This window comes from Bufo bufo, chromosome 9 (genome assembly GCF_905171765.1).
Source record: "Bufo bufo chromosome 9, aBufBuf1.1, whole genome shotgun sequence".
NCBI classification, from domain to species: domain Eukaryota; kingdom Metazoa; phylum Chordata; class Amphibia; order Anura; family Bufonidae; genus Bufo; species Bufo bufo.
Window position 1 is genome coordinate 206,087,506 of NC_053397.1, and position 19,507 is coordinate 206,107,012.

Genomic DNA, 19,507 nt, shown 5'->3' on the forward strand with positions numbered 1-19,507 from the left:
AATCTACCACTACCAGTTCCAATGTCTTCCGTTTGGAATATCCTCAGCCCCACATATATATTTATGAAATTGATAGCAGAGACAAAGGCCTATTTGAGACACTGTCACATAATGATAGTGCCATACCTGGACGATTTTCTACTCCTAGCAAAATCGGAACAGCTTCTGGAGGATCCTCTTCAACAGACCTTATCCCTATTAAAAGAATTGGGATGGATAGTAAATTACGAGAAATCGGACCTGCACCCAGATACCAGGAAAATATTTCTGGGAACTCTTCTAGACCCAGAGGAGCAGCGTTCTTTTCTCCCTCGTTTGAAACAAGAAAGGATCGACTCCTTCAGAAGAAAGTGAAGTTGTACCTTAAGGGAATCCATGCAAATACTGGGACTAATGACATCTTGCATCCCGTCGGTCCCTTGGGCACAATTCCATTCAAGGACTTTACAGGAGACAGCGCTATCAAGATGGGACAGAGACCACCGCTCCCTCAATTCCAAAATGATCTTTCCAGAGAAAGTAAGGAGCTCCCTATCCTGGTGGTTGGATCTGAAAAACCTACAGAGGGGAAAATATGTCTCCAGCGGCGGTAATCACCACGGACGCAAGTCAGAAAGGTTGGGGCGCCCATTGGAAAGGCTGCTTCTTTCAGGAAAAATGGTCTATTCAGGACAGTCAAAGATCATCAAATTTCGGAGAACTGAAAGCGGGTCTGGAAACTTACAAGGCGGCAGGGCATTTATTTCAGGACCAACACCAAGATACTCGCGGACAACATGACCACGGTCTGCTTTCTCAAACGTTGGTGAGGAACAAGAAGCCCTCTTCAGGCTCTAGCAGACCAGATATTTACCTAGGCAGAAAAGAATGTTTTATCCATTTCAGCTATTCTCCTAAAAGGAGTATACAACACAACAGCAGATTTCCTGAGTCGGCACAAATTCAACCCAGGAGAGTGGATGCTCAACAAGGAGGTTTTCCAACTGATTTGTCTCAAGTGGGGCAGTCCACATATAGACCTCTTTGTATAAAGGGAGAATTCTCAAGTGGATTATTTCTACTCTCTAAATCCAAGAGACAATCCGGTGGGAGTGGATGCACTTTCTCAGGATTGGAATATGGATCTGGGATATGCGTTCCCACCTTTACCATTAATCCCTGCGCTATTGAGGAAATTAAGAGCGAGTTCAACAACTCTATCTCTCTATCCTTGTCCCTACAGAGATCAATAGGACATCCTCCAGTGGTGCTGTCATGTCGGACTCCTGGAAAACCATTTACCGGCAGGACTTAATCTTAGTTTTGCTTGCTCTTTTTTTTTTTTTCCATGTCCTTTTTATGGACTGTTAATAACTAGGGATGAGCGAATCCACTTCGGATGAAACATCTGAAGTCTATTCTCTCATCCCTTTTAATAACACATGTTTCTCTCACAGCCATCGATGTGCTGAACTACGTGGGTCGAGCTGATGGCAAGAGGATGGCATGGAGAACCAGCAAAACAGATGCCAAGTGAGTAGAATGTACATGAATAGCAAAGCAGGGGGAGAAACTGGTGGGGAAATTCATTAAAACTAGTCTGTAGAAAAAAAAAATACCTAAAAAAAACCCTCAGTTAAAAATTATATAACCAAAGCATGATTTCAAATATTATTTTATTAATAAAAATTAATCTAATGATACAATAACATTATTTAATGTCCTTCCTCAATGATCGAAATCTCATAATTAAAATACATCTATGTCCGGTCGACTGCAGTAAAAAAATAATAAATTAATGTCCTTTGTCATGATTATATTCTATGCCACCGGGTATAAGTAATGAATTAAAAATGTGCTAGTTCAAAAAAAATATGGAATATAAAACAATATGTGATTACACAGTGAATAGATAATGCCAGCTATAGTATATATCTAGTAAAGTGCATATGCTATGTTAAAATGTACAAATACTGACCAGGCTGGAACATGCTAAATAATCATGTAGACCCAGGAGGCTCATCGCGTCTTCAGGAGCTGTGATAGTCTGCAGAAAATGTGCCATAACGACACCAGCCAATCAAGCGTTCTCTTTTGCACATTTATAATCAGGGTGTCCTCTTGGTAGGTGTGCAGACAGTTACTATTGGTATTTGTACTTTTTTCCCCGCTGTATTTGAATGCAGAGTTGACTGCACTGGTTCTGCACTGGTTTTGATGGCAACAAATCCAAGTGTATAGCATACCGTCGTATATATTGGGGGTCATATGTGTACCGTATAGGTTTAGAGATTTAAAGGGGTTATGCCATGAACTATCTTCCACTCTAAAGTGTGTTTTCATCAATTACTCTAGCTCCCATTCTTCCTTGGATGGTGTGTTTTTGTTTTGTATCCCCCCCCCCCCAAATTGACCTAATTTTCAGTTGTCTCCTACCCCCCATGCTTGAATCCTACTTCCTGGTTTGTCATGTCTCGGCTGTCCTATCATGCCTTAGGGCAGCAAGATGTGTCCTGACATCAGCAGGTCATGTGACGCTAACCACACCCCTCATTCTTACCAGTGCCGCTTCTTACGTCCTACAGTATGAGGCTCCAATACAAGACGTAACCAACAGCAGCTGAATAGCCAAACGTATTTGCCACAGGGCACATTGGTAGGCTAAAAACTTTAGAATAAGGCAGTTTTGATAAATGGTATTTTCAGGAAAGTGATATCTGTTGGGCGGGGTACATTCATTTTAATGGCACAACCCCTTTAAAGGACATCTGTCAGCAGATTTGTACCTGTGACACTGGCTGACCTGTTGCATGTGCACTTGAAGGCATCTGTGTTGGTCCCATGTCCATATGTGTCCGCATTGCTGAGAAAAATGAAGCTTTAATATATGCAAATGGCCTTTACCGTTACACCTAGAGGCTCTGCTCTCTCTGCAACTGCTGCGCCCTCTCCACTTTAGTTGACAGGGCCGGACAGTGTAAATGTGATCAGACCTGGCCCTGTTAGTCAAAGTGCAGAGAATGAAGCAGTTGCAGAGAGAGCGGAGCCTCTAGGTGTAATGGCAACGCCCCCGTTGCTCCTAGAGGCTCATTTGCATATAGTAAACAATCATTTTTCTCAGTAATGCGGGCACATATGAGCATGGGACCAACATGGATACCTTCAGCTGCACATGCAACACGTCAGCCTTTTTCATAGGTACAAATCTGCGGACAGATGCCCTTTAAGTCTCCCTGACTGGACAAAACCTAATGGGCGTTTGGCTTTTCAGAAATGAGGAGGAGATGTACAAAGTTCTGCTGAGTGACTATGAACAGAGGCAGAAGCAGCTGATGTTGGAGAATGCAGAACTGAAGAAAGTCCTCCAGCAAATGAAAAAAGAAATGATCTCTGTCCTCAGCCCCCCAAAACCCAAAACTAAAGAGAGACTAGAGGATAGCCTTGGCCCAGTAAGTATAATGTCCGTTCTAATTTCCCTACCTCCTTCTCTGTGATCATTGCTGACTGATCTGCGTCTTCAGGCTGCTTCAGACGGGGAGGATGATGCCGCCGACTCCAGCAAGGACAACGTGATTGAGTTATCATGTGAGGCGGTGAGAGAGCAGCTGGTCAACAGCATCCGTCAGCAGTGGCGCAGACTGAAGAGCCACGTGGAGAAGCTGGACCACCAAGGTACGCCTTTGCTTCCGAATTTTACGCAGATCTTAGATTTGCACAATTTACTGTTGATTTCATCCCTATAGATTGAAGGGGCGAAATCCCTAGTGCAAATCCACTTCATAAGGGTCCATTCACACGTCTGTATGTGTTTTGTGGATCCGCAAAACACTGACATCGGCAATATGCGTTTTGCATTTTGCGGACCGCACATCGCCGGCACTCTCATAGAAAATGCCTTTTCTTGTCCGCAATTGCGGACAAGAATAGGACATGTTTGATTTTTTTTTGGGCGGATCTAGAAGTGCGGATGCGGACAGCACATTTCGGCCCCATTGAAAATTAATAGGTCCGCACCTGTTTCGCGGATGTGTGAATGGACCCTTAGTCCACACAGAAAATTTCTGCTATGTGTGTTGAACTGAAATTTGCTGCAGATTTGCAGTGCAGAATCCATGTGGCGCATTCATACCTCCATACCTCACTGTACGGCTAGATGGATCGGCTGACGCAACGGAGATGTGGCCGAGATGCATCTGACAACTGCATGGCCATGCGAGCTGCAGCTGTTTGGTATTAGATGATTAAAAATTAATTGGCAGTTGCTTGCTTATTGTGAAAGGCAACAAGTTTCCTGCTTAGGCTACTTTCACACTGGCGTTTTGGCTTTCCGTTTGTGAGATCCGTTCAGGGCTCTCACACGCGGTCCAAAACGGATCAGTTTTGCCCTAATGCATTCTGAATGGAAAATGATCCGCTCAGAATGCATCAGTTCAGTCTCCATTCCACTTTGGAGGCGGACACCAAAATGCTGCTTCCGTCTGATGAAACTGAACCAAACGGATCCGTCCTGACGCACAATGTAAGTCAATGGGGGCGGATCCGTTTTCTATGACACAATCTGGCACAATAGAAAACTGATCCGTCCTCCATTGACTTTCAATGGTGTTCAAGACAGATCCGTCTTGGCCATGTTAAAGATAATACAACCGGATCAGTTCTGAACGGATGCAGACGGTTGTATTATCTGAACGGATCCGTCTGTGCAGATCCATGACGGATCCGCACCAAACGCGAGTGTGAAAGTAGCCTTAGCCATTAATGGTAAGCAAGCAACTGCCAATCAATTAAAGGGGTTTTCCCATGATTAATGTAAAAAATTAAAATCTCACGTCATATAGTACAGGAAAATATTTCTAACAAAGCTAGAACCAGCCCTGTACCTCACATGGATCCAGAGATCTCCCCATTCACTGCTCTGCTAGATTTATTTCAGGCTCGCAGCTTAGGGGGAGTGCACACTCAAGGGGCATGTCCTTTCTGCTGCAGCTAGTGGCAGTTGAAGGCTGGAGCTGAGCATGTATGCAACCTAAGTGAGCGGGACCGAAAATTTAGTAAAAGAGCAAACAGCAGGTGGCGCTATACAGATATATTTTCTTGAATAGCTTGCTGGCTGTACTAAATTTTTAATTACATGCAATTATAAAAGTATTCAGATCCAGGTGCTGGTTTTGAAAAATGTAGAATATTTCAACCCCAATAATACCAAAGAGCTGCGTCTTACACAGCCACCGCACGTAGCGCTTCTCAGCCCCATGGCTGTTTACTGACCGCTCCTGATTGCTGACTAAGGCTCCATTCACACGTCCACAAATGGGTCCGCATTCGTTCCGCAATTTTGCGGAACGGGGGCGGACCCATTTATTTTCTATGGGGACGGAATGGATGTGGACAGCACACAGTGTGCTGTCCGAATCCGCATTTGCGGAGCGCGGCCCCGATCTTCAGGTCCGCAGCTCTGCAAAAGATAGTACATGTCCTATTCTTGTCCGCAGCTTGCGGACAAGAATACGCATTTCTATAGGAGTGCCGGGCGGGTGTGTTGCGGATCCGCAATTTGCGGGTCTGCAACACACCACGGACGTGTGAATGGAGCCTAAGTATTTTATCTGTTTGCAGCTTCTCAAGTGCGTGTGGCCTCCCCCGATCGCAAAGGGTTGATTTCCAGAGATGATCATGAAAAGGAGCTTGAGCAATTAAAAAAGGAAATTCAAAGCTGTAAAGAAACCATAAAGAACCAGCAGCACCTATTACAAGTACGTGTATCATGGGTGTACTATAGATCGAGATTGCACATCGTTCTGACACCTTCCACTATAGTATATCCGATAATGTAATATGTAGTGAAGGCAACACTAGGCCAGGCCTAGTCTCATTTATCCCATCACAGCATTCTGAGAAAATCTGCAGAAATGCATATAAACCAGCACTGATGACTTATGGGGAGTGAGGGTGCACCCAATAACTTCTGTTACTGCATCTCCAGTACAAGATCCCCATAAGGCAGGTTCATTTATAGTACAGCATGGTGGCTCAGTGGTTAGCACTGGTGCCTTGCAGTTGCCTCCGACCCAAGGACAACATCTGAATGGAGTTTGTATGTTCTCCCCGTGTTTGCCTGGGTTTCCTCCCACACTCCAAAGACATACTGATAGGGACCTTAGATTGTGAGCCCCATAGGGGACAGGGTGATGCTAATCTCTGTGAAGCGCTGAGGAATATATTAGCGCTCTATACGTGAGTATAATAAATCAATAGTGCGCTGCTGCCACCTATTGGATTTGGTGAATATCACTTGACGCGTTCTGATTTCACAAGCCACTTGCTTCCTAGACTTGGTGAGGAGACGCTGGAGTCTTTATATACAAACTAAGAAGACAGGTTGGCATTAGCAGGAGGTGCTCAAACCCACATGCAGTTGTGCATATATATAGGGGAGCAAATCCTGCACTTGTGGCCCGTTGCTAATGGCAATCCCCAGCAAAATGCATACGGTGGAGGATGCCCGCGGCGAATCACAAGTACCACAAAAGACATCCTACACAAGGTAACAAGTGCGGATGTCATAATTAATATAACAAAACAATAACAAACACAGGTGCACTCTGCAGTCTCACTAAACCCTCAAACTGATTTTAAAATTGAGAGATTAGTCAACATGTCCTACGGTGTAGAACATGTCTAAGCCCGGGCACCACTCCAAGGTTTCTCAAGTAGCCCGGGACCTAACACTCTCCTACCTGAGCCGTAAGGGCAATACCAGGAGCCAGTGGGCAAATTACAGGAGCATGAGGCCGACTCACAAACAGCTCACCAGTTACCTCCAGCATGTGGCCATGCTTGCAATGGGAGGAGGGAGGAGTCTGCGAGTCCCACTCAAGACTGGCTGATATGTCCCAGGCCTCACAGGTGCACCTAAATGTGCTGGGATCTTCCATCTCCCGTTAGGGCTAAAGCATTCTCCACTTCTAGGCTAAAAATTGAAGCAACAACGAAAGGCATCAGTACTGGTGGCTGGCGTCCTTTATCCTGGTATTATGCTGCACCATGCTCTTTGTATCACATGAGGTTTGATGTGACGAGCAGAATTATAACCACTTTGGATACGTTTTACGGTTTAGGAAGGCTTTGAGCAATTTTCGGATGTTATTTGCTTGGCATGTGAATCAGGAGGTGTGCGCTGTTCAGCTTTTAGCCCAGCAGGTGTCCCTGTTTTCCTTTTTTTTTGTATGGCGCTTTTATAATTGTTGGTATTTTACTGGTATTCATTTAATAAAGATTTTTTTTTATGTATTGGTTTACGTGGCTTTTTGGATTCTAAAACTGTAAAGATTAAGTAAATGATATTTTCATATACAGCAAGAGGTTGTTGTAGCAAGTGATGATGATACCTCCACCCTGCTGCGGGATTGCTACCTCCTAGAAGACCAGCAGCGGCTCCAGCAAGAATGGGAACTCTTCAATGAGCAGAAGAAAAACTTTGAAAAGGAAAGAAGAAATTTCACTGAAGCTGCAATCCGCCTTGGCCATGAGGTAAATTATAATTTTTGTCCTGTGCAGCCTGAAAAAAAAGATAAAATCTATCGCTATGGGTGGCACTCCCTCGCTGAGATGATGGGGCACATAAACTACAGCTGCCAGCTCAGCTGGTAGAAGTGGATGGAGCATGCTGGGAGTTGTTTCACTACAGCGAGCATGCCTAAGGTTGCAGAAGATCACCTACATTTAATGGTGAGCAGTGTGATAGACTTGGTGCATCTTGCAAGAATTAAGATGCTTTATTTTTCTTACCGAAGTCTTATTTTCAGCCAATATTTTCCTATAGAAAAACTGGCGTACACCTTTCAGAAATCTGGCGCATTTTCCTACACTACTTAGAAACTCCCCTTTTTTAGATGCTTTGGAAGTCTAGCGCACAGTGAGGCACCTGACGTGTGGAAAACACGGAAATAAATGTCGCACGTATGACAGTATTTAGAACATTTTAAGCTAGATTTCTGGAGCATTTGGAACGGGAAGTGTGCCCCCGCTCTGTATGGGAAGTGTGCCCCCGCTCTGTATGGGAAGTGTGCCCCCGCTCTGTATGGGAAGTGTGCCCCCGCTCTGTATGGGAAGTGTGCCCCCGCTCTGTATGGGAAGTGTGCCCCCGCTCTGTATGGGAAGTGTGCCCCCGCTCTGTATGGGAAGTGTGCCCCCGCTCTGTATGGGAAGTGTGCCCCTTCTCTGTTTTGCACATTATCAAAAGGTTTTGTTTTTCCTTAGAGAAAAATGTTTGAGGAAGACCGAGCTCTGTGGTTAAAACACCAGTTCTTGAACATGACTTTGTTTTCTGACCGGAAGAGCTCCGAGCACTGCCAACCTCGAAGTGCCTTAAGTAAGTTTCATAATGTGCACCAGCAGGTTCGTGCAACTCATTTTCTCTGTTTATTACTTCCAGTTAAGGGATTTCATAAGAATTGTTATAACTGTGTATTTTCATGACATTTAACTCCTTGAGGACATATGACTTAGGGTACTTTCACACTTGCGTTTTTCTTTTCCGGCATAGAGTTCCGTCCTAGGGGCTCAATACTGGAAAAGAACTGATCAGGCATATCCCCATGCATTCTGAATGGAGAGTAATCCGTTCAGGATGTCTTCAGTTCAGTAGTTTTGACTGATCAGGCAAAAGAGAAAACCGCAGCATGCTACGGTTTTATCTCTGGCGAAAAAAACTGAAGACTTGCCTGAATGCCGGATCCGGCATTTTTTCCCATAGGAATGTATTAGTGCCAGAATACCGGAATGCCGGATCCGACCTTCCGGTTTGCGCATACGCAGACTGAAATAAAGGTGAAAAAAATAAATGACGGATCCGTTTTTGCTGGATGACACCGGAAAGACTGATCCGGCATTTCAATGCATTTTTTCGACTGATCAGGCATTTATAAGACTGATCAGGATCCTGATCAGTCTTACTAATGCCATCAGTTGGCATACATTTTGCTGTATCCGGCAGGCAGAAGTCCGGTGACGGAACTGCTTGCCGGATCTCTCTGCCGCAAGTGTGAAAGTACTCTAACTAGTGACTTGCCGCAAATTGACTTAGTACATCACAGCAAACTCCAGTCATCGCGCGATGACCGGGATAAGATGGCTGCTCTGCACCTCAGGCAGCCATCTTAACCAAGGGTTTAGGGTGATTTATTTATTTTCTGCCCCCTCCAGCCCCAATTGCTACGATCGGCTGGTCAGTGAAGGCCGGCCCATCGCAGCTCCGGCAGTGATTTACCACTGCTGGGGGGGGGGGGGGGGGGGGGTCGGTCAGTCAGGGGTGACTGAATAGGTAATCGATCTCGGAAAGCCCCTTTTAATCAGCTACTTTTTTTTTTTTTTTTTTTTTTTTTTTTATCCGCTACATTGTGTACGAACATATCTATGGGTCTTACCAGTAGCTCAGACTGACAATCTTTTGTAATATTTTGCTTTATTGTTGCTTTCAGGCCTTGATGAAGAATCTCAGAATATCCAGTCAAAGTCTCCTCAAAGTAACCTTCGCGCATCACCTTCAGCAGATCTCACAAGAAGCACTGGAAAATCACTGCCAGCTACTCCTGCCACCAAGCAGCCTCTTCACAGATACAGGTAAATGTCCTCTGAAATATACAGCAAGGGCTGAACTCCGCTTTTATGTGACGGTTCTTGAAATGCAGGTTTATACGCCATTGTAGGTCTTTGGAAAGTGGCTGCTACTTTCTGGCTTAAATCTTTTTATTAGTGGTTGCTAAATTCCAGAATCCGATGTGTGAACCTGATTTCGTCCTCACTTTAAAAGAGCATCTCCCCCTTAGTGCACTCTTCGCAAGTATTCTAGTAGTGGTATTGGCTTAGTTGCACTAGTTAGCATGTTGTACGCCCTTTTAACCCCTTCACGCCCAGCGCCGTACATGTATGGCACTGGGCGGGTGTTTAAAGACGGCGCCCTTGCTCCTTCTAGCAGACACCCGTGGATAATGTCCACAACCGGCAGTAATGCCGATTTGCGGACATTTAACCCCTCAGATGCCGTGGTCAATCCTGACCACGGCATCTGAGCGCGCTGAAAACCCCCGTGTGGCGATCGGAGGAGCCGGAGCGTGTGTGCAGCAGCCCCTATCTTTATGAATGACAGGAGGCTGCTGCATAGTACTTCCTATGGAGCCCTATTACAGGCAAGGGCTCCATAGGAAAGTAGTAAAATCATCATAGAATCCAATGCAAGTGCGTTGGAGTCTATGATAGCAATCAGATGATTGATTGTTATAGATCCCTATGGGAACTATAAAGTGTTAAACGCCCACCCGTTTTTGGTCGCTTCATTTTCGACAAAAAAATTAAATAAAAAGTGATCAAAAAGTTATACACACCCAAGAATGGTATCAATGAAAAGTTCAGATCGCCCCGCAAAAAATAAGCCTGTACACATAATTACAAAAACTTATAGGGGCCAAAATATGGCGACAAAAAAATAAAACTGACTTATTAAAAAAAAAAATTATCACTATCCAAACACAAGAAAAACTAAACATATAAGGTATCGCCGGATTCGTACTGACCTGTAGAATAAAAGTAACCGGTCAGTTTTATTGGACGTCGCACATAAAAAATAATTTAAAAAAAATGGTGAAATTGCTTATTTTTAGTTATTTTTTCAATTTCACCCCATTTGGAATTTTTTTCCCTGCTCCCCACTATATATGCAATATTAAATGGTGGCGTTGGAAAGTACAACATGTCCTGCGAAAAACAAGCCCTCATATGGCTCTGGGAAGGCAGGGAGCGCAAAACGAAAAAAAAAACAAAAAAAAAAACTCTGGGCCTTAAGGGGTTAAACAGTGCCCTAAAGGAAGCTTGGGATGACATTTATTTGGTGCAGCAGGTCTTTTTACAGGGGTCTGTTTGATGCCAGAGGCAGAATAGTAAAATGGTTATACAGAAGGCGTCATGCACACAAGCGTAAGATCTGTATCGCGTCTCCCAGAGCGATTCTGTATCTCACTGGGGCTTTTGATTACCATTCAGTTAGGAGCCTCTAGTAAAACTGAAGCCATGAAACATGGCCCTACTTGAAACGAAGAAGGTGCAAAATGTTACACAATGCATCTATTCATCATTGATATAGGTCATGTGCAAAGCTCAGGTTTGTCCTAGAGCAGTGATGGCTAAACCTCTGGCACTCCAGATGTGGTGAAACTACGACTCCCAGCATGCTCCATTCATTTCTATGGAGTTCTGATGAGAACCGCCACGCAAGTGCATCTTGGGAGTTGTAGTTTTACCACAGCTGGAGTGCCGGAGGTTAGCCTTCACTTTCCTAGAGTAACCTGTCACCTTGAACTTAACATCGATATGTTCTAGAACAGGAGGAACTGAGCAGATTGAGAAAAGATTCTGCATAACTTGCATTTAAATCTCTGCTCTTTCTACGGCGGTCCTAATCAGTAAGTGTCCGATCTCTGCATGTTCACTCCTATGGCGGAGGCGGTCAGTCGCTGAGTGGGACGGCCCGCTGGACTCTGAAAGAGCAGGGATATAAATTACACGGAATGTGGAATCTGTTTCCTCAAATCTTTATTTAATCTGTTGCTGCATTTTAAAGGCCCATTTACTTATGATCAGTTCATTCCCTAGCAACATCCCTCCTCTGTATGAGGATTGAGCGATCGCCACTGCGATTATTTATCCCCTTACTGATAATTTTATATGGCACACAAAGGACGGATCACCTGACAAATAAGCGGGTGATCATCAGGACATTTACACAGGAACACGCGTTCATAGGAGTGTATAATTGTCCCGATAACCCACCCATATGAATGCACCCTAACGTATGTTGCACAGCAATTATAAGGTGACGGGTTCCCTGTAAAGAATGTAAAGTATAAAACATTATGGTAGCCATTGCTGACCTGTTAAATCTCCCGTCAATCCAGCACGGATTTTCTAGTGGTCATCGCCGTTCTTTACTTTCCTGCCATAATGACTGCTGCTGCCTGTCACGGTCTTCAGCCTTTCATGCTAGAATCACTGTTGAGGTCATTGATTGGCTGCAGCGGTCACATGAATGTTCCGCACTGCTGGAAAATAAAGACAGTGAAGAACCGCCAACCTATCACTGGATCGGCGAGAGATTTAAGAGGTAATAGTGATTTTTATTTTTTACTATACATTTCCTGCAGCTAGTTTAAATTCTTGTAAACACCGGATGGCCCCATCCTAAAGCCGAGTGCGCGTCTGAATCCGGCACAAATACTGGCTGTTGGCCGAAACCCGGCATTTATGCCAGAAAGCGGCCGGATCACCGCCAGACCTCATTACAGTCAATGGGGATCCGGAGAGGAAGTATATGATCCGGCAGTGCCAGACCCGGTGAAATCCGTCAGGCTGCTCTATGTGAACGAAGCCTTAGACATGGACTAAATGGCTGAGCGTGCAGTGATTTATTTCCGTGTATATACTGTCTGCACTCTTCTATATGGGAAGCCGTATGCGGAAGTGATAACGACTTTGTTATTGATTTTATAATCTGATTAATCTAAATTTATATTGTCTATCGCTTATCGATTTGGGAACACTCCCCTGGTTTTATTACACTTTATAAAATATACCCAGGATTGTGGAGAGCGCATTACATGTGAATGTTCAGTAGGTGGCGCAGTTCAATTACATAAAGCGCAGGTGTAGTAGTGGAGCGCTGCTCCTATTGAGAACTGAAGCTGGATATTAAAGGGGTTATCCAACCCCTGTAATGACCTACCTAATGCCCGGGCCCCTCATATAGGTTATACACTTACCCTGCTCTCCAGCACCCATGTTGCTTCAGATCCCAGCATAGCCGCCGCTGCATCTCCCCGTCACGCGGATCAAAACATCCGGCGATTGGGGGGGAGCAGCCAATAGCAGGCCGTGACAGGGGAATGCCTCCCCAGCATCACCCACGATCACCACGGCCTGCTATTGGCTGACAACCAACCCCCCCCCCCCCCCCCCCCGTATGTTTTGAACTGCGCGACAGGGCGATGCAGCAGTGACGGTGCAGGGATCAGAAGCAAAGCAGGTGCCAGGTAGCGGTATATACCCTACATGAGGGCATTGTAGGGGTTGGATAACTCCTTTTTAAGTTGAGAACTGTGAAGATTTATTGCATACGACCGTTGCCTGTTTTGCGGTCCGCATTCCGCCCCTAATAGAACAGTCTTATCCTTGTCCGTAATGCGAACAATAATAGGACATGTTCTATCATTTTTCGGACTGCACGGAACGATGCATCTTTTGCGGCGCCGTTGAAGTGAATGGCGTCCGATCTGCATTTTTTGTGTGGTTCGGATACAGACCAAAAACACGTTTGTGTGCATGAGCCCTTACTCGCATGCTATGCTCCGATTTATTATTTTTTTCTGTTTTCCTCCAGAACCGCTCTAATAGATCCGAACGGCAGCGACCTGTGAAGTCCTGACAGATTTCGATGCTGGATCATCCTCCGTTCTTGCACACACCGGCCAGTGGCCTTCTTTCTGAATTATTGTCTAAATTGATACTGCATATCTCCCTGGTCTGATCCGTTTCTCTTGCTATAAATTTCACTGCCCGCCTAGATGAGTTGTGGCCATCCTAAATACTGGAGCAAATGGAGTATGTAGCCTTTGTGGCCAGTTTTATATTTTTTCCCTGTACTGTTTGGCGTGCTCTAGGTCGTGTCCTGTGTATGTATGTGTTGTATGCAGATTTCGTAGCTTGTGGCTGAATGCGGAATAATGCTTTTTCTCAGGGAATAAAGTTTAGAGCAATCTCATGGCCTTACATTGGCTGAACACATCTGAAGTGCATACGTATGGTATACCGGAACAGAGTGCAGACTTACAGATCATTCAAGGGGAAGATATACTGGGGTGCACTGTGCCTGCTGGTCGGCCAGACCCCCATTGAATGTACTCATAGGTCTCCCACTGGTTTGGGAGGTAATTAAAGTCTTTGATCTTGACGTGTAGACTTCTATAACCCAATGATCATGTATTATAAATCGTACAGATGAAGAGGATTACTGATATGGAGCTACCACTCTCACATGCTCTAATTTCAAATATCAAAGCATGTTGGGAATAGTAGTCAGAAGTTTTTAACGAATCCTATCCCATCACACAAGGTCGGCTGATTCTTCTTCTTGTTGGATCATGTGATGGCAGCCGCCGTGCTTTATACTTGCATGTCATAGACTCGTTTTAAGCAATATTTCAAAGCTAAATATCTATAACCTGAACTTGTAAGGTCTTGTAATAGGGTCAGAAGTCTTTACTTAAATTGCTGTGAATGTTGGTAGGGTCTGTGGACGAGACCTCCATGGCTCCCAGCACCCTGTGGCATAACTGTCCAAAAATGCTGGAGATTATAGCGCAGCACCTCCTGGGAAAACCCACGGGATCCAGACCACAGGCTGCAATGCCATATAGGAAATGAGGGGGTAGTACAATCCCATGTCCTTACTACATCCTTTAGACTGGCCTCTGTCTGTCTTCAGATCCACAGATTTTATGCCGACATATAGTGCACCATGAACACTACATTGAAAGGCTTTGACTCGGGAGCATGCCCCCTCTTTGACAGGTCCGAGAACCAGACCGCTGCTATCCTGCTATATTCCTTTACACATCATGTTGCATATAGTTGGTTGTACAGGACTGAATAAAACATGGCTGCTTTCTTTCTCATACAGAGCCAGGCCTGTCCACTGGTTGTGCGTGGTATAAGCTCATCCCCATTCACTTCAGGGAAGCTGAGCTGCCATACCAGGCACACCTGATGGCGTGGGTCTGTTTCTGGATGGAAACTGCCATATTGGTTTCTAATCTTGTGCAGCCCCTTTAAATCCCTTTTTCATTTCTGTGTCTTTTTTTTAAATTTTCTTTCTGATTTTCAGTGTTCAGGCCCCGGGTTGCTCAGCTGCGGACTATGTATTGGTGATTAGGTGCACAGAGCCATAGTAGAATCTAGAAGGCTGCCTGCGCATGATGCGGATTATCATGCTGAAAAACCGCAGCGTAATACAGTACCAGCAAAGTTAATGAGACAAATTTCATGTACACTTTTTGCTTTTTATTTGTTCCATGCAGATTTAGAAATCCGCAGCATGTCAATTTGTGCGTTTTTTTTTTTGCGGATTTCACCCTATGCAAAACAAGGGTGAGATCTGAGGCAAATCAGCATAAAATATACAAGTGACAGATGCGTGTTTTGGTTTTTTTTTTGCACAGAAAACTGCACAGAAGTCTGCGTGAATTTTCTGTTGGTAAGGCCTCCTGCACACGAACGTGTGCATCCCCGTGGCCTGCAAATTGCGGGCCGCAATACACAAACCATGGGGCAGCGGATCGCGGACCCATTCACTTTAATGGGTCCACGATCCGCAAAAAGATAGGACATGTTATATCTTTTTGCAGAACGAAAGTACAGGGCGAAATCCCACGGAAGCACTCCGTAGTGTTTCCGTAAGGTTCAGTTTCGCGTCTCCGGATTTGCGGACCCATTCAAGTGAATGGGTCCGCATCCGTGATGTAAAAATACCCACGGAACCGCGCCCGTGTATTGCGGATCCGGCCACGGAGCGCACACGTTCGTGTGAGAGGCCTTAAATCCGCAAGCCACATTGCCTGTTTACTCAAGCTATTGCAGCCTTTTAGCGCCACCTTCTGGACAAACATGGCAAATCACCCCCTATATGATACAATATATAGCAAAAGTTCTCTTACATTTTTTTTTTTTTTTTTATGAAGACCCATTAGGAAAAGTAAATGTGTAACACTGCCTGTAACCTTGCTGGAAATGTGTCCCTCGTCTTGCCAGTTTCTCTGGCGTCTGATCACCTGCTGTGGAGTCTTTCCTCTGTCCCGCCGGCCTCATGTTGTGGCACTTAGACATGTATTTCTGTTCCTTCCTTGTTTTGTCTTTTTAGGTTTATAACAATAAAAAAAAAAAAAGTTTTTAATGAGTGTGGCCTGTCATTCCTAGAGGCGTGATACTTACCGGATGACTAACTGGTCATTTCCCAACCTATATGTTCCACGGAAAAGTGGTCAAAAAAATTGAACAGCAGTCGACTATCCACACTGCCACTGCCATTCATCTCTGTAGGACTGCTGGTGATGGCCAAGTGTTGGCTAGCCCTAGCAGAAGGATTATGATTAATGTAGTGGCGGTGCATGTGCTCAACCACAGATCCTCCCTTATGATTGGTGCTTTTCCCAGCAGTCAGACCCCCAGTGATCAGTCACTTATCCTCGTCTTGTCGACAGGTGATTCATTTAAAGGGGTTATCCAATTATTATATTTTTTTTCAGACCTCCAGAGTGGCTGGACCCGAGGTGGTGATCATACTTGCCTGGTCGCCACGGTTGGGTTCTGACTCCATCCTTCCACCACTGTCTCTGCTGCTCCCGTTTCTTTCAGGATCAACATCCTGTTGAGGGGGGGCATGTGACCACTGCATCCAATCGCAGTCAGCTGTTCCCCGGCAACAGGATGTTGATATCGAGCCAGCGATGAGTTTTTTTTTTCACATCTTAAATCACGCGCTGGCCGCCATACGTTCTCTTATATATGTCCTGTTACGTTCGATGTCGACATCGATACAAAGAGATTTGTTTTAAAGGATAACTGTCACATTTAGGCCCTAATTTCAATTTTAATATATGTAGTTAGTAATAACATGATATTCCAGAATCAGTTACTATTAGACTGACTTACCCCATATTTAATAAGATTCAGCCCTTAGCAACCAGTCTGCATAAAACTGCAATCTCACTATTCAGTTAAGATGGCCGCCACTGCCCTCACCCTGAGGCTAATCCCGCCTGCCCTCACTAGCCAGTAACAATAGCCCCCCAAAGTGTCAGTAACCAGAGCCCTCCCCCTAAAGGGTTAATCTCTTCCTCTTACCACATGTTGCTTTCATTTATACACTGAGGAGATGGCAGATCTCCCTTCCCTGGTCTGCGCTGCTCCAACTCTGCATTCTCCAGCTCTGCTGAGTGAGGGAGCGTCTGCCAAGCGCAGGGACAGGGAGAAGTGCACACAGCCCAGGCACTGTTATCAGCTGCTGGGGAGGACCTGGCTTTAATCATTTACTTACAGTCCCTGGCCGTCAGTAATCTGACCTTGCACGCAGCGTCCTCCGTCCTTCAACAGATAGAAGGACCATGCCTAGCAACCCTATTTTAAGCACAGGTAAAAGTAGGCAGTACAGGGAACAAAAATGTGGAATTAAGGGGTAATTGAATGCACAGTGAAAAGTTGAAATAGGGCCACCAAGGAGATATTAATCACCACAATCCAATACTCCAAAAAAAATAATATATGACCGTTATACTTTAAGTAATCAGTCAGTGCAACGATGTAACAAAGCAATAGCTTGGTGAACAGCACGTGTGTAAGGAGGCGCGCTGAAGATTGGAAGATCACTACCAGCAATAGAAAGGAGCTATAAGAACACGCTTACAAGCCGGGGGTCAGTGCACAGCCCCGCAGCCGATTTTTTTCGCTCCGAACCAACCTCAAAAGTAAGCGCTCCGTCACGAAACCTCACAGGTAGGAGTGCTTCTGCCTTCAAGCAGCTACTGAGGTAAGAGCTTTGTTGCGCAGCTATTGAATAGAATCGCTCCTGCTAAACAGTGTCAAACGCACCTGACAAATATTGTCGCTCTGCTCCTGTGACAGACTGCCGCTGTATTATTTTTAACCCTATTTTAACCACCTAAAATCTATGGATCGGACACTTTGCTTTTCTGAATCCCTTTGATCCATTTTTTTTTTAACCCTGCAAATCATGTACTTTTGATCGACCATTATGAACTCGAGTGATATCCGTCTCTATATGAATCATGAGGTCTGAGTACCAGGAACTTTGAAACATCGACTATATCCTAGGAATTATACATCTGATGCGTTTTTTGGCGGTATTACTGGACTTTTATATGTTTTTGTAGGAATGAAATTAATTAGGATGAATAATTACTGTGTTATGTAAATTTCACTGCGATCTATTATTGTGTTCAGATTATTTTTATATTATATTTTGGTTTGTATATAATAAATGTGGGTAGATGTTTTAATATTACATAGGTGTCTGACATATTCTAGTAGGCGGTGTGCCTATTTACATTTACCTATAACTTTGTTACTCTGGTGGTTTGGGTTCCCAAACAGATAGTGTACGTGCCCGGTCTCCTTTGTGTATAGTGAGAGCCACGCCATTTGATTCCAAAACATATTTTTTTCAGACCTCCAGAGTGGCTGGACCCGAGGGGGTGATCATACTTGTCTGGTCCCCACCGCTGGGTTCTGGCTCCATCCTTCCACCACTGGCTCTGCCGCTCCCGTTTCTTTCAGGACCAACATCCTGTTGACGGCGGGATGCTCCCCGGCAGCAGGATGTTGATATCGAGCCAGCGATGAGTTTTCTCACTTCTTCATCACGCGCTGGCCGCCATAAGTCACTCATTTCTCCCCTACAAGGAACACCCGCACCTCTGAAATAAGAGGTATAATATAGACCCTAAATGAATGTTCTGTGGCAGTATGCAATAGGCCTAAATGTGCACCCTCAGGTAATGAGGGAGGTAAGTGGCTCTCAACCAAGTGCGCTTACTGCTTCCTAAAGTGTAGTGCCAGAGGGCGTAAAGTCAAAATGGTATTCTTTTTAATTTTAAGTCGTTTTTATTAATAAAATTTTGAATTTTACATACAGAAAACCCAAACTTCCCCTTTGCCTCCCCCCACATAATATCCGGATGATGCTCTCCATCCGCCACACCACTCACCTCCCAACCACACCAATCAAAATGGTATTCTGATAGGTCATTAGCAGTGGCGGGCTGCCATCTTGACTCAAGCCCGGCGATGCACAGGTAAGCCCTTGCCTGTGCCGGGAGCCGGTCTGAAACAAATGAAGTCACCGGGAGCAGGCAGTTCCGAGAACAGCCACCGGGGGCCTTCATCGGGCTCTTCTCGGAACTGCCTGCTCCCGGTGACCGCATTTGCTTCAGACCGGCTCGCGGCACAGGTAAGGGCTTACCTGTGCATCGCCGGACTTATGAGTCAAGATGGCAGCCCGCATGTGTTCGCTGGCGAACACTGCGAACTGGTCATTAGTACCTATGAGAAGACAACACAGGTGGTAATTTTGGATTACAACTGATTTCTGCAATAAAACGTATATAATACGTGATTCATTTCCTGCACTGTCCAGGAGCCTTCTGAAATGAGGATGATCTACCAGATTCCGCAAGTCTCCCACGTAATGCTGATGGCCACCACTAGGGGCTGCTAGTTGAATATATATTTCTAATTCTATCTCCGACTTCAATGAAAGTTGCATTTATCCGCTGTAGATGGAATATAAAGGGGTTCTCCCATATGTAACGTAAAACATTAAAAGTGGACATCAGATAGGACCTGACAAGTACATGAATCCAGAACTCCCCTTATTCACTTTTACAGTTGCTCTGCTATATTCTCTTCAGGT

General features: G+C 45.0%; 1 protein-coding gene across 2 annotated transcripts in view; it reads left to right on the plus strand.

Moving 5' to 3' along the window:
* Positions 1–15,235, plus strand: part of LOC120979277 (SSX family member 2 interacting protein) — a 37,007-nt gene extending 21,772 nt beyond the window's left edge. For both annotated transcript variants that reach the window (XM_040407929.1, XM_040407930.1), the window contains exons 7-14: positions 1,437–1,512; positions 3,251–3,428; positions 3,501–3,651; positions 5,596–5,732; positions 7,336–7,509; positions 8,239–8,350; positions 9,459–9,600; positions 13,406–15,235. In XM_040407929.1, the coding sequence (XP_040263863.1) occupies positions 1,437–1,512; positions 3,251–3,428; positions 3,501–3,651; positions 5,596–5,732; positions 7,336–7,509; positions 8,239–8,350; positions 9,459–9,600; positions 13,406–13,442 (1,007 nt within the window). In that variant the 3' untranslated portion in view covers positions 13,443–15,235. The remainder of the gene's footprint in view (positions 1–1,436; positions 1,513–3,250; positions 3,429–3,500; positions 3,652–5,595; positions 5,733–7,335; positions 7,510–8,238; positions 8,351–9,458; positions 9,601–13,405) is intronic.
* The last annotated feature ends 4,272 nt before the right edge of the window (positions 15,236–19,507 follow it).